Source organism: Heteronotia binoei, chromosome 3 (genome assembly GCF_032191835.1).
Source record: "Heteronotia binoei isolate CCM8104 ecotype False Entrance Well chromosome 3, APGP_CSIRO_Hbin_v1, whole genome shotgun sequence".
Lineage (NCBI taxonomy): Eukaryota > Metazoa > Chordata > Lepidosauria > Squamata > Gekkonidae > Heteronotia > Heteronotia binoei.
Genome location: NC_083225.1, coordinates 149341294 through 149356233, shown reverse-complemented (window position 1 = coordinate 149356233; position 14940 = coordinate 149341294). Strand labels below are relative to the sequence as shown.

General features: G+C 42.8%; 1 protein-coding gene across 1 annotated transcript in view; it reads left to right on the top strand.

The window, feature by feature from the left end:
- Nucleotides 1–14940, top strand: part of F5 (coagulation factor V) — a 53109-nt gene continuing 38169 nt past the window's right edge. Inside the window, exons 1-6 of the mRNA XM_060234621.1 lie at nucleotides 1–284; nucleotides 6889–6980; nucleotides 8685–8807; nucleotides 11058–11270; nucleotides 12679–12822; nucleotides 14351–14572. Coding sequence (XP_060090604.1) covers nucleotides 109–284; nucleotides 6889–6980; nucleotides 8685–8807; nucleotides 11058–11270; nucleotides 12679–12822; nucleotides 14351–14572 — 970 coding nt within the window. The 5' untranslated portion in view covers nucleotides 1–108. The remainder of the gene's footprint in view (nucleotides 285–6888; nucleotides 6981–8684; nucleotides 8808–11057; nucleotides 11271–12678; nucleotides 12823–14350; nucleotides 14573–14940) is intronic.

The window sequence follows — 14940 nt, the reverse complement described above, 5'->3', positions numbered from 1 at the left end:
TCTCCCTTGCAACACCAGCCACAGAGGATATATTTTTCCTGGGGAAGTTGCAAGCTGCAGCAGGAAGAACTGTATATACCTCATCTGTCTCCCAGCTGAACAATATCCATGGGAGCTTGTACTATGTTCCTAAACTCCTGTGAGCATCTTCTCTTGATATTCTTGGCCTTGGGTTGGTTGGATTTGAAGATTCCCACTGTGAAAGCAGCTCAGCTTCGAGAACATTACATAGCAGCGCAAGTCACCAGTTGGAGCTATGGATCCCCATCCAAGGAACAATCCAGGTAATAAAACTTTGGGGCTTATATAGTTCCTGGGTATATGAAGGTGGAGGAGTGGCACACAATAGTATGTTGACCAAGGACAGTGGGAGTTTAGCATTCATTTCAATAGAAGTGGAGCATGTCTTTAAATCACAAGAATTTTGGCTATTTTCTTCTGATATTCTAATTAGGTTGTTTTATACCTTTTTACTGTCTATATACCTTTTCTTCTTAGTACTGCTAAAGTAATATACACTGGACTAGGAAGAAGGAATTCTGTATTATGTTATATATGCAAGGAGGAATTTTTTTTGAGGATGAATGACGTTTATGTGAGAGAGAGCAGTGTGGTGTAGTGTTTAGAGCAGAACATGCAGTTCTGGGGCTGAATCAGGCCCCCAGAGGGCTCCTATCAGCCCCCCCGAGCAGCTGGCTGTCATCTGCTTCCTTCTCCCTCTCTCTTGCTACCTTCTGCGTAATAGCTTGCTTTCCCAGGTTTGCTCAATTGCAAAGGAGCTACAGAGCAAAACCTCTATTTTCTTCATTGGCTGAGACTCCCCTCTTAGGGAGGAAGGGGGGAAGAATAGCATGCTTTGCTAGGCTCTCTCAGTCGTACAGTAGAGCTACTGAGCCAACCTTTCTTCCTTCTATTTACTGAGGCTCCCCCCCCCCCAGTCCCTGGGGAAGGAAGGAAAGAGCCAGAGCTTCCTTTGCCCAGTTCCCTGAATCCCATGGGAGAAATACAAAGAAAGCACCTTTAAGACCAATGAGCGCTAAAGTTTAAGCTTGTTTTAATTTTTTTAAAAAATATGTATTTGTGTTTGTGTTCTTTATTAAATGTATATCTCTGCTACCTAATCTTAAATAGGTACACACATGGCCCAGCCCAATATGGCTTGGCCCAACCCGACATGGCCCGGCCCCTCAACGTCTCATTTATGTCAGATTTGGCCCTCATAACAAATGAGTTCGACACCCCTGGTTTAGAGTTTCAGACAATGATGAGGGAATGTCTGCTGGGCACTCCATTATTCCCATAGGGTATAATGGAGAATTGATCCACAGGTGTCTGGGTTTCTGTGGAGGCTGTTATTTGAGGTAGAGGCACCACATTTGCAGCATTGCATACAGTGCCTCTCCTCAAAACGTCCTCCAAGTTTCAAAAAGATTGGACCCCCCCCCCCCTCTCTTTCATTATTTCCAGTGGAGGGAAGTAGGGTTGCCAAGTCCAATTCAAGAAATATCTGGGGACTTTGGGGGCGGAGCCAGGAGACATTGGGGGCGGAGCCAGAACAAGGGTGTGACAAGCATAATTGGACTCCAAGGGAGTTCTGGTCATCACATTTAAAGGGACAGCACACCTTTTAAAATGTCTTTCTTCCATAGGAGATAATGAAGGATAGGGGCACCTTCTTTTAGGGCTCATAGAACTGGACCCCTGGTCCAATCGTTTTGAAACTTGGAGGGTATTTTGGGGAGAGGCACTAGATACTATACTGAAAGTTTGGTGCCTCTACCTCAAAAAATAGCTCCCCCAGAGCCCCCAAAACCTCCAGATCAATTCCCCATTATACCCTATGAGAAACGATCTCCACATAGGGAATAATGAAGACATTTCCCTCTCCTCCACACACACACACCCCTTCTTGCAAATCTGATGTAGGGGATTGGCCTCTCTACTCACCAGCCAGCTTCTTCACAGCAACAAAGACACAGACACAGAAAGTTGAAGCCTTTCACCACCTCCAGAGGTGCAAAGGCACATGGTCCTTTGGGGCGGGGCTGGAAGCAGCCTGGGAAAGCTCCTGCTGCTGCTATGGAGCTGGGTGGGAAGGGGAGGGGCAAGGAGAAGCTGCTGCAATCTGAGGTGAGAAGGGAAGGGAGGAGGAGAAGCATCGGGGATCGGTGGGAAGGGGAGAGGAGAAGCTGCTGGGATCTAGGCTGCGTGGGAAGGGCCGCCATTCCCCCCGCTTTCTGGATTTTTGGCGAGCAGGGGGAGGAGGCTCCAAATCGGAGGTCCTTGCCCAGGTGGGGGATTTGGGAAGCCTAGAGGGAAGGCATTTAAAAGATGTGTGGTCCCTTTAAATGTGATGGCCAGAACTCCCTTTGGGGTTAAATCATGCTTGTCACAACCTTGCTGCTGGCTGCACCTCAGTGTCTCCTGGCTCCACCCCCAAAGTCCCCAGATAGTTCTTGAATTGGACTTGACAACCTTATATCCACCACTCAGGGTCCAAGCATGATGAAATGGGTGCACTTTATTGGGGAGGAGCTGCCCAGGCTGTAATCTTTTTACTTGATATGACCTATTTATTACATTTCAGAATAACAATGGGACTGCTCATTTCATGACTCATGAGATTGTATAAATCAGTTGGGAATGAACTGTTTTTGTGAGCATGTTTGTACTAGGCTCAGAAAAATTTACACTCAAGCCCTGAATATGGATGTGAAAGCTTTTGTGGTTTAGGAACTCCACAAATGCTTTGGAGAAGGAGATTATTGTATCAAGGAGGAAAGATGGGAGATTCTTCCCACATGCAAACTCCTAAACTTTCCGGTTTATAGAATCTGATCCCAGAATTCATTGCCCAGAGAAGATGGTAAATGAGGTTCATGTACATAGCACTTTCCATATTCAGTTGGGAGAGGCTACATAATTACATTGTTGGTGTTTAGGCAGAGACTACAGGTTATATTTAACATGAGATCCCAACCAGGACTGGCAACCAGATGCCTGATGCAGGTGTCCTGTGGGAACTCAATTCTAAAACACTACTGCATCATTTTCCTAGCCTGAGATTAGGGTTTCCAAGCTTCTGCCAGGGGCGGGGGATCCCTGCCCAGGAGGGCCCCAACCTGCTGGCAGGGAACAGGCCACCAGGGGGATCCCTGCCTCCAAAGAGCCCCATCAGTGTGCACTGACCCAGTGTGATGATGTCACCCGGAAGTAATGTCATTGTGCCAGGGACGTCACACTGGGGGCATTCTAGTACTCGCACTAAAAACTCTATGGCACCATAGAGTTTTACCGCAAATCCTAGAGCGTTTCTGGTGTGGCACTTTAGGAATCATGGTATAATAGAGTTTTATTGTTAGTCCTAGAGCGTCCCTAGCATGGTGCTGCCAGTGTGATGATACCACTTCCGGATGATGTCATTGCATCCCCCACTGCAGCGGTGGAGGGAATTGGCAACCCTACCTGAGATGGCCCTAAGGGGCTGCACATGGAAGCATTCAATGTATGTGTAGCTCCCCTAATGAGGCAAATCACCTCCTGGAGCAAAATGGGTCAGAAAAGTGGAATGTCTTAAAGTCTAGAGCCCCTCCTCCCTTACACTGTGGTGCTAATCTGAATTGGGCCTCTGCAGCATTTTCGACCAAGATCAAGTTAATTCATGTTATAGTATGGGTGTGAAAGTTGGACATTGAAGAAAGTTGATAGTATGTTCATTCGTTTGAAATGTGATGTTGTAGCAAAGTTTTACAGATATCATGGACTGCTAATAAGACAAATGGGTCTTGGACCAAATCAAGCCTGAACACTACTTAGAAGCTAAAATGGCTCAACTGAGGCTATTGTATTTTGGCCCCATTATGAGAAGCCAAATCACTGGAAAAGACAATAATGCTAAGAAAAGTTGAGGGCAGCAGGAAAAGAGGAAGACTCAACATGAGATGGATTGATTCAATAACAAAAGCCATGGCCTTCAGTTTGCAATACCTGAGAATAGCAGCTAACAACAGGATGTTTGGGAGAACATTAATTCATAGGGTTGCCATAAATCGGATGCAATTTGATGGTATTTGACATACACACACACCACACACAGCATTTTAGAATTAAATTAGCACAGAGATCTCACAGCAGCCATATGGCTGCAAGTCCCCATAGCAACCACATGTTAAATGTAATATGTAGGGCTTTTTTGTAGCGGGAACTCCTTTGCATGTTACGCCACACACTCCTGTTGTAGCCAATCCTCCTGGAGCTTGCAGTAGGCCCTGTACTAAGAGCCTGTAAGCTCCAGGAGGACTGGCTACATTAGGGGTGTGTGGCCTGATATGCAAAGGAGCACCTGCTACAAAAAAGCCCTACATATTAGGAAAGAGTCTAGGAAAGTAGGAGAACCCTTGCTGGGACCTGGGGATTGGCAAGCCTACTGGTAACGTGTTTTGCAACAGAGTTCTATAATGCACAGGAAAGGGTTCTCTGCTACCGAGAGTGATCCTCTAACCTCCCCTCTGAATAGCTATAATGGTCCAAGTTTAATATCTTCATGAAAAGGGAGGAGGAAATCTCAAATTATGAGTATTTTGGACTACAAAATACTGCTATGCAGAGAGTATATGATATGGAGTGTCAGCCACAGAAGTGTAACCCTCTTCTCTTCTGTGAAGCCACTGGTAGGCTTCCCAATCCCCAGGGCCCAGTGGGGAATCCCCAGGTTTTACAGGCTTCCCCCAAAGCCACCATGTACCTCTAGAGCTCTGGCAGATTTGGAAACCTGAAAACAGGTCCCATTTTAAAATGCGTGTGTGTGTTTGTGTGCCTTTAAAGTTGAGCAGGAAGCAAGAAACAGGAAACACTTCATGGGGAAAGGTCAGCAGTAGCTTCGTCAGAGCACAGCCCTTCCATTTGTTTTGCTTTCATTTTCAGAGCAAGTAAGAGTGTGTGTAAAAGAGCAGCTTGTAACCCCTGTACTTTTCAGATGTTGTTGTGGGGGAACCAGATCCAGTAAGAGTGTGTGTGTGTGAGAGAGAGAGGGTTGCCAATCCCCAGGTGGGGGCAGGGGATTCCCTGATTTGAAGGCCCTCCCCCCTCCCCGCTTTAGAAAGCCAGAGGGGGGGAAGGAAATATCTACTGGGCACTCTATTATTCCCTATGGAGAATGATCCCCATAGGGAAGGTTTTCTTTAACATCAAAGGGAAAGGCCGGGAGAAATCAGGGGCTGAAACTACTGTCGTTAAACTAGTACAAGCAGCACATACTTTTGTTCTTATATAACAGCTAACAAGAGGTTCTTAAATTCTTCTGTTACTTTGAAAGGCTTTTGTTCCAGTGCTTCCAAACATGCAAGTAATTTGAGTAACCACTGAGTCTTTGGTGCCCAGAAGGCTAGGTTTGCCAAGTCCCTCTGCCATTGTGGCAGGGGACTCCTTGTGCGATAACGTACCCAGAAGTGACGTCATCACGCAGGGCACATCACGTGACAACAGGGCTCTTTGGGGGTGGGGATCCCTCTGGCGGCCTGCTCTGGTTTTGGACTACAGAATACTGCTATGCAGAAAGTGTATGATATGGAGTGTCAGCCACAGAAGTGTAACCCTCTTCTTCTCTGTGAAGCCACCAGGCACGCAGCCAGGGTGCCACTACATCCCAACACACATCCCAACCTGGCGGGAGTGTGGCAGCCCTACAGAAGGCTGCTACCCTCTTTCCAGTACCCAAACCCCTTCACTTTGAAACACCAGTACTCTTCTTTTTTTTTACTGACTTATAAGGTCTCTCAAAGGCAGAATCTTAATCATACCAGACCAGTGACCTCAGTACTCTTTAGAGATAACTCTTCCTGTTTTACTGGGTAGGGAATCTTCTTCTTTCTCTAGAAGATCTTTCTTTTGCCATGAATTGGCCAAATTTCTTGCCAAACTCTCCGCACAAACTGCTCTTAGCTAATGCTGAATTCAGATTGTGTCCACTCAAAGCTGAAATCTGACTTTGAGAGTTCAAAAATCCTATTTCTGTCAGGGCTATTTTTCAGATAGTCTCAGTTAAGGCAGGAATCTGGCTGATTCTCCTCAGCATCCAGCTCTCTCAAGGCTTTTTCAGCTCAGCTCATATCAACCAATCAGCTTGCTTAGAGCAGCCTATGGCTCTGTGAAAAATTAACCCACCACAGTCCTTTTGCTGTTGGCATAGCACTTTTAAGTCTCTTTAAAAAGTGTAGTCCGTCGCACCAGGGTTGCAGTCATAAATCTAATATCCAGATCTTGGTTCCTCCTCCCAGATCATGAGATTATCAGCTTTCATTTTAAAACACAGCAAGTTTCTAACCTGTATGGTTTTGGAATAAAACTTAGTTGTGTTGTGGCAATTTGCTATGCTTCTTTCTGTTGTTCCATTCCTGACTGAATCCAACCAAGACCAAAGATCAGACTGTAAAATGGCAAATTCTAAAATATAGGGCGATTTCCCACACAGCTTACCGAGGAGCGAAGTCCCTCCTCACCGCGCAGCGTCTGCTCGGATTTCCCACCAACTGCTCCGCGGATTCAGGAAGTGCCGCACCTTTTGCGTCTTAAATGGAAATCGCTAAAACCCTAGTTTACGTTAGCAACACAAAAGGTGCGGCACTTCCTGAATCCGCGGAGCAGTTGGTGGGAAATCCGAGCAGACGCTGCGCGGTGAGGAGGGACTTCGCTCCTCGGTAAGCTGTGTGGGAAATCGCCCATAGTCTTAGAAGGGCTATGAAATGTCAACAGGAATAAAATATACAAATTAATTTCTGCACCTTTGTCTAATTTGAACAATTTATTTACAGTATATCATAGAATTTGTGTACATCCTTTTTCCTCTCCCATAGAAGTGATTTTACCTGACAAAAATCCTTTCTGTTTCAGATTACCAAATTCAGGCTCTCTATTCAACAAAATTGTCTACAGGGAGTATGAAGCTGGTTTCCAAAAAGAAAAACCACCGGATGCTCTGTCAGGTGAAGAGAACATTATTTTCAGAAGCTATGTTTTCATCAGTGTAACCTCCCCATTGTTATGAACCCAAGTTAACAGTTTTGAACCAGTTTGTTTATTATATTTTTAGCTTGCTTTTCAGACGCAAATGGTCTCTCAAAGCACTACACAGAAACTGTAGCGCAGCACACAATATTGCTAGCAGACTTTGTATGTAAGTGGAAATGAGACACCGCCCCTGCCTGCAGGTTTACAAAGAAGGCTTTTAAATCTAATTTATCCCCATATCATTCTCTTGCTTGAAAAACCAATCCTAAGCAGTTCTTCTACAAAGGAATTTCAAAGGAAGATTAGAAAAAGAGAGTACTGAATTGCAACTGATAATGAAGCTCAAGACAATCCGTTCACCTGGGCTGAATTGAGACCTAGGTTTTCTGTCTCATAACCACTGCTGATGTCTCTGTGCCTACTATCCCTCTGCATATCACGCCTAATCCAATCATGCTTGCTATTGTCATTTGCCTGTTAATGTCATTCAGCATCTAAAATCACTCCACTTTCCAATATATAGGACAGATGGACTCACATCCTAGCTGTATCAGAAGAAGTGAGCAGTGACTCACAAAAGTTCATACCCTGCCACAATTTTTTGTTAGTCTTTAGTTAGTGTACTGGACTCTGGCTCTTTTCTACTGCTACAGTGTACTAACATGGCTACCCATCTTGATCTGTTTAAAGAAGCAGGTCTCAACTTAATTGCATGTGCCAAACTGACTGGGATGGAACTTCCTTCTTTTGCTTCTGTATTTTTCCAGGGGTTTTGGCACATATGCCTTTCCTTAAAGTTTCAGCCATCGGAATATGCATGTGGGAGAGGTGAATGAGTGTACTTTGAAAGGCTTTTTTTGAGCAGGAATGCAGTTCCAGCTAGCTTGGCATCAGGAGGTGTGGCCTAATATGCAAATGAGTTCCCGCTGGACTTTTTCTTTAAAAAAAAACCCTGGTACTTCGTGAAAACTACCTCATCCCATTGAAATGTACAAGATATACAGTTATAAGAATAAACTTTATGAGGGGATACACATGAGGGGTGGTGTACTTTTCACAGCATACCCATTTGAAGCTCTTCACAGTTTCAGGGTAAGAAGGGAACTGTAGTAATTCATGAACATGTTGTATCCCAGTCTTCTTTTCCTTATTCTGTGATGGGCTGATATGATCAAAGCAGCAGATGCTGATTTGTTTTAATGGTTACTTCTAACAAGACATAAAATGCTGTAAAGATTCCTGCCACATGAACTGGTTGAATAGATTTATTGACAGACGTTATCAGGGCTTTTTTTTTAAAAGCAGGAACACAGTTCTGGCTGGCTTGGTGTCAGGGGGTGTGGCCTAATATGCAAATGAGTTCCTGCTGGGCTTTTTCATCAAAAAAGCCCTGTGTGAAACCATGGTGATGTCAAGGGGAGTGGCCTAATATTTAAATGAGCTCTTGCTACAAGAAAAGCCCTGGGTGTAATGGTACAAACTATGTTTGGTGCTTAACTTTCCTTGCTTTTAAGATCTGTGGTAGGATGATGGTATATCCTGCTAGCCAAAGTACATATGCTTTGCTTCCTGTATTATAATACCATCCCCAACCAGGGGAGGCCAAATCTCCTTTGCCAAGAAGTGCCATTTTGTTATTCAAGTTTTTTCTTGTTTAAAAAAGCATTGCATTTTTGTAGGGCTTCTGGGGCCAACACTACATGCTGAAGTGGGAGATACTCTCATCGTTCATTTTAAAAACATGGCAAACAAACCACTGAGCATTCATCCACAAGGTATATCATACAGCAAACAATCAGAAGGTAAGTGCTGTGAGATGTTCTGGTCCCCTTCTGTAACTGTTGATTGGAATGGAGTCTCTCCCCCCTGCACTTGTAATTCCAGTGTAATATCTATTTATCTCATGTTCACAACATTTGAATAGATAATGTGAGAGAGCCTATGAATGTCATGTGAGAAAAAAAAGAAATAAGACTTAATAAGTGAATGGTGCTGCCTTTATAAGATACTCATAGGGACCTCTGGTCCTCCTGTTCTAACAAACAAAATCTTGACATTAGTGTAAAAAATCTGGCAATTTTATCTCAGTTGGCAATCCTACAGCAAGTTAGCTGCCTCAAGTATATGGTAGAGAAGGAAGGCAGTAAAAAATAATCAGGTAAACCACAGTGGCCTCCTGATCCCTCTGAACTTTGGATCTGATTTGGGACTGTTTATGTACTCAGCATCTGTCCATTAGCTTGCCTTGCTTGTGTGCTGTTTACTTAGTGTTTGACTGGAATGACATTAAAAAAACCCATTTCTTTTGTTGAGTGCTTGATGCTAATACAAGAAGAACTGAGCCTGTTAGGGGAGGGTGGGATATAAATATAATAAATAAATCTATGAATAACATATAGACCTTCCCATGGAGCTTAACAGCAGGCAAGGGGGAATGAAGAATGGGTGGTAGATCCAGCTATCTTGGTTTACCATCCAGAGTTCCAATTTTCAGGTAGCTGTCCCTGACAAACCACTATCCCTATTTAGTTCCTAGCTATGAACACAAGAAGCTACCTTATACTGAATTAGGTCATTGGTCCATCAAAGTCGATAGTGTCTGCTCAGACTGGCAACGACTTTCCAGGGTCTCTGGTAGAGGCCTTTCACTTCACCTACTGCCTCATCCTTTTAAACTAGAGATGTTTGGGATTGTACTTGGGACTTTCTGCATGCCAGGAGGATGCTCTGTCAGTGAGTCATGGCCCCTCTTCTCTACCACTGAGCCACAATCCCCCACTCCTCTTGAAGAGGTTTAAAAATTGTGTCTGTGGACACACATGCTACAGTGAACTACCTAAAGGAGAGATATTATTCATCCACTGCATACAACATCATTCTTCTGGAAAACGTTGGAAGGCATGGAAATGAGCCGCTGCATCTCACGGCTCTCTGAAAATGGCTGGACATTCCATACACCTGACCTCATCACCTGCCAGGGTTAGACAAATTAGATCAGATGAGTGTGATTTAGAGAATTATGCTTATAGAATGGGACTTTCTCACCTGCCACCCTCATATCACCTCCAAAGATAATAATAATAACATTTATTTATGCTGCTGAGGGATTAAGGGAGCTGACCAAGTGGTATAGGACAGCCAGTGAAAGAAATCTACTGAAAAGATAGATTCATTTATGTCTGTCCAAGAGGAGGTATCCAGTCTTGTGAACCTAAAGTTTTCCTCAGGCTCTTGTATGACCTCAGGTTATCTGGAAAATTAAAAGTGGACACACTTAAGCTGGTTTTGCTATAAAATAGAAATGCAGGAAGTATGTACCCCCTTCTCACCCCAGATTTTTTTTCTTTCTTTCTGGGTACCATGATACCTTCTTTCATGAGCATATCCCAGTGGCAGGGCTACAATCCACTGCACAGAAAACTAGGTATCAGGACAGCATTCAATCCAAGTTGCTGTGTCAGAATATCCAAGTCCCCTTCTAAACACTGCTGTCATGCTGTTTGATTTTGATGTTTGTGTTTGAAATGAGATTTCTGCTCCATTAAAACTAGAATTAGATTCCCTGCCATTCAAGCACATAGATGCTCTTCCACATAACATTCATTAAAAAAAAAAAACACATCATGAATTTTGTCAGCACAGCAGCAGAGGAGAAAGACCATGATCTGAAAAGGTTCACAGTTTTCTTTGTTCACACGGCAATACCAAATACATTAATAGGCCTATTTGGGAATAAATTTCATGTACAGTATATACTCATACACCTCTGAGCAAAAAGAAGAAGACAAATGAAGCTGTGTGAGAGAGAGACTAAATCTATTCTCATTTTTACTGTCTGAGGAGAAATAAGAAAAGTCAATTCAAGCTTGCAGAGTATGTTGTCTGTGTTAATAGCTCCAGGAACAGTATGTGTGTGTAGAGGTGTTTGTTTATTATTTATGGTAAAAGTTAAATATCCTCTTTGTTATAAAGATCTTATAAAAGCCTTATTGGTATATGACTATCTATTAGGATATCAAATATTTACTATTTCCTATCTCCACTGGCTTAAGGTGCCTCATATTCTGACAGAACATCACCTATAGAGACACTGGATGATGCTGTGCCTTCAGGCCAGACTTATAAGTATGTGTGGGCAATCACTGCAGAAACTGGTCCTCGAAAAGCTGACCCCGCCTGTCTCACCTATACCTACTACTCACATGAAAACATGGTACAGGACTTTAACTCTGGCCTTATTGGTGCCTTGCTGATATGTAAAGAAGGTAATCACATACTTTAAACCTGATGAAATCACAAGATGTTATAACTGAGGCTTATTTGTATCTTAAGGTTGCCAATTTTGGACTGAGAAATTCCTGGAGATTTGGTAGGTGGAGCCTGGGGACAGTCGGGTTTGGGGAGGGGATAGACTTTAGCAGGGTGTAATGCCATAGAAGGAGCCCCATGGTGCAGAGTGGTAAAACTGCAGTACTGCAGTCCGAGCTCTCTGCTCACGACCTGAGTTTGACCCCAGCAGAAGCTGGGTTCAGGTAGCCAGCTCAAGGTTGACTCAGCCTTCCATCCTTCTGAGGTCAGTATAATGAGTACCCAGTTTGCTGGGGGGGGGGGGGAAGTGTAGATGACTGGGGAAGGCAGCCCATTAAAAAGTCTGCCATGAAAATGTCGTGATGCGACGTCACCCCAGAGTCAGAAATGACTGGTGCTTGCACAGGGGACTACCTTTACCCTTTTTTTAATGCCATAGAGACCAACTTTCAAAGTGCAGCTTTCTCTAGGGGAACTGATCTCTGTTGACCGGAGACCAGTTGTAATTTCAGGAGATCTCCAGCCGTCACCTAGAGGCTGGCAAGCCTACTATACATTTATTATCTGCATTTATATGTTTTCTGCTAATATCTAAAAAAATAATTTTAGTATTAACATGTTTGGCCTCCCTTTCTGCTGAAACACAGCATTCATGACAGCTCCCAAATTCAAATACAATAGAATCCTTGAAAAAACAAAAATAAAACAAACTGCTGTCATAAAAAAAAATTACAATAACAAAATTTCAGGTTGTTTCCACCAGTATTTGGAATTGGGAACCATAGTTTCTGCACTGGGAGGTGCGGCTTCAGCCCCTCCCAGGTGAGTATAACTTCTGCAAATTAGGCATGGAATAAATGGTTTGATAACTTTTTAAAAATGACCCCAGCGAAGCAACTAAGATTGAATGCAATGCCCCCATTTGTCATTGGGTTTTCAAACAACTCTCATCAAACTAGGCTGTCTTTGCACTATTAAGAACAATGGTATACAATTGCTTTTAAAAATAGGATTCTATTTAACAATGACAATTCAATGTAAGCTCAATGTTGGAACTAGGGAATCTTCTGAAGCTGTCTAAGCCATAGTTGATAGAAAATATGTCTGGATATTACTGGGAATCTCATGGGAGTGTCACATATGCAATTCTAAGTTCCCTGCAGAAAGACAGGAAACAAACATTAACAAAGAAACAAATTAAAAGCTAACCCTTCCTAATCTTTGGCTAGCGAAGGAGAGACTGGGGTGTGAAAAACCTGAATTATGTCACCCTGGGAGGAACATACTAGAGTGTTCATTATCTGTTCCTATTTGATTTTTTAAAAGTTTCTTTTTGATCGATACCCTTTCCCCACTCTCTTCTAGGAAGTTTATATGAAAATGGAACACAGAAATTGTTTGACCGGGAATATGTGTTGATGTTTGCTGTATTTGATGAAAGCAAAAGCTGGCAAAAAGTTACGTCTCTCATGTACACCATCAATGGTTATGCTAATGGAACTCTTCCAGGTACTGCATGAGCTTGTCTGACAGAGCAAGGAAAGCTGAGATACACTTGATGTAATTAATTTGTATTTTTATTTTCCAATTTGTACTTCAAATATTTCCATGAGTTCCAGAAGTTTTGTGGGACTCATGGTGCTCTTCAAGCATGTGCATTGTACATTAAAACAGAACCAGAGAAAGCAGAAATTCTGTTTCTGTTGCAGTTTTCTAGAATGTTTAAACGATGGGGAAGTGCTGTATATGCAGCGTTAGGATTTATACACTCCTCTGCAAACCACACTATGTGGGTTATTGGTGGTGGTGCTACAATTCTATGCAAACTTATATGGGAATAGCCAAACAGAACAAAGTTTGACTTCTTTCTTAATGAGCATGCAAAGGATTGCACTATAAGAGACACAGGTCTTCCTACCTTTCTTCCTTCCCTTTATAAAAGGATGGACCATCCTTCCAGAGTGATGGCCAGTTCACATAACTCAGTGTCTATAAAATGTGGCTGGAGTAGATTAGCGTTCTAAACAGCCAGAACCAATTCACAGAATCATACTGAGAAGCAGAAAAACGTGGGTTGTGGGGATCTCTACTTAACGTGTTGAGGTAGTCATGGGAATTGTCTCCATGAAGTTAGTTTGCAACTTATTTTGCATTAATAATCCTAGCGCAGAGCTCCTAAACATAAGAGTGTAAGAATTGTGTAGCAGGAACTGACTAGCATTCTTTTTCCATAGATACCATCCTCTGGATGCAGATAAAGCAAAGCAAAGAGGAAATATAATTTGGTGTTATTCGTCTCAATCATTTAGTAATCAGAAGAATTATGTCTCTAAAAGCAAAGGTTTCATTTAGCTATTATGGCTAATAGCTACTCATAGACTGCTAATCAGTGAATCAGACTTATTCTCCATGCTTCATTTAACTGTAATTACTGTACTGGAGGTGATTAAGTGGTACCACCTCTAAATATCAGCTGAGCTGGCTACATGATGAAGCAAAACAATTTCATACAGGGCTTTTTTTGTGGCAGAAACTCTTTTGCATATTCGGCCACACACCCCTGATGTAGGCAATCCTCCAAGAGCTTACAGGGCTATTAGTGCAGGGCCTTCTGTAAGCTCCAGGAGGATTGGCTACATCAGGGGTGTGTGGCCTAATATGCAAAGGAGTTCCTGCTACAAAAAAAGCCCTGGTTTCATCACTTGCAATGCTCTATGCTGATATTTCCAGCCTGTATTCTCCACATATCACTTTGGTTATATGAATTGGTTCTATCTAGAGCTGTCAGTCATGTTTGTTACTGTTCTTTGTGAGTTAGGTCTCCCTCCCCAGGTTGAGAACCATGGCAAGTATAGAAGTGTCCTTATTGCAGGTCATCTATTGAACAAACAAAAGGGGACTTTCCATTCTACTGTTATTCATTCATTAAATAATGAGCTTTTCACACTGCAGATTCTAGAAGGGAATCATGTTGAGACTGACAGATTTTTAAGATAGTTCTCTTGTTTTCTCTCTGTGTCTCTCCTTTTTATTTCAGAGGTAGAAGTGTGTGCTTATGATCGCATTAGCTGGCATTTGATAGGGATGAGTTCTGCACCAGAGATCTTCTCCATCCATTTCAATGGTCAAACCCTGGATCAAAACCACTACAAAGTGTCAACTGTCAACCTTGTTGGAGGGGCATCAACCACAGCAAACATGTCTGTGAGCCGCACAGGAAAGTGGCTAATATCATCTGTTGTCCAAAAACATCTGCAAGGCAAGGAAATCTTTATTAAGCAGGCAGTTGTGCAATTGACCACAAGCTTGTTGGTTTTTTCCCCTTTGAGTAGAGAGCATACAGAACTCTTGGTTTCATCTAAGTTGCGAAAGCTTTTACAGAGAACAGCGGTTCATCTGTAAGCAGCATGTTCAAAGCCATAAGGATAGGTTGATGACTGCTTTAGTTAGTTTTGCACCAGAAAACTTTTTATTGTGATCTCTGTCCAGCCAAAAAATGCGGTGGTGGTGCTGGGACTTCAAACCAACTGTGAATTCTACTGCAACAGCACATATACATAAGGAACAGAAAATGTAAATTTGTTTCTGCTGTCAAAGTGATTGTGTTATCTCACTTAATGGGGAAGA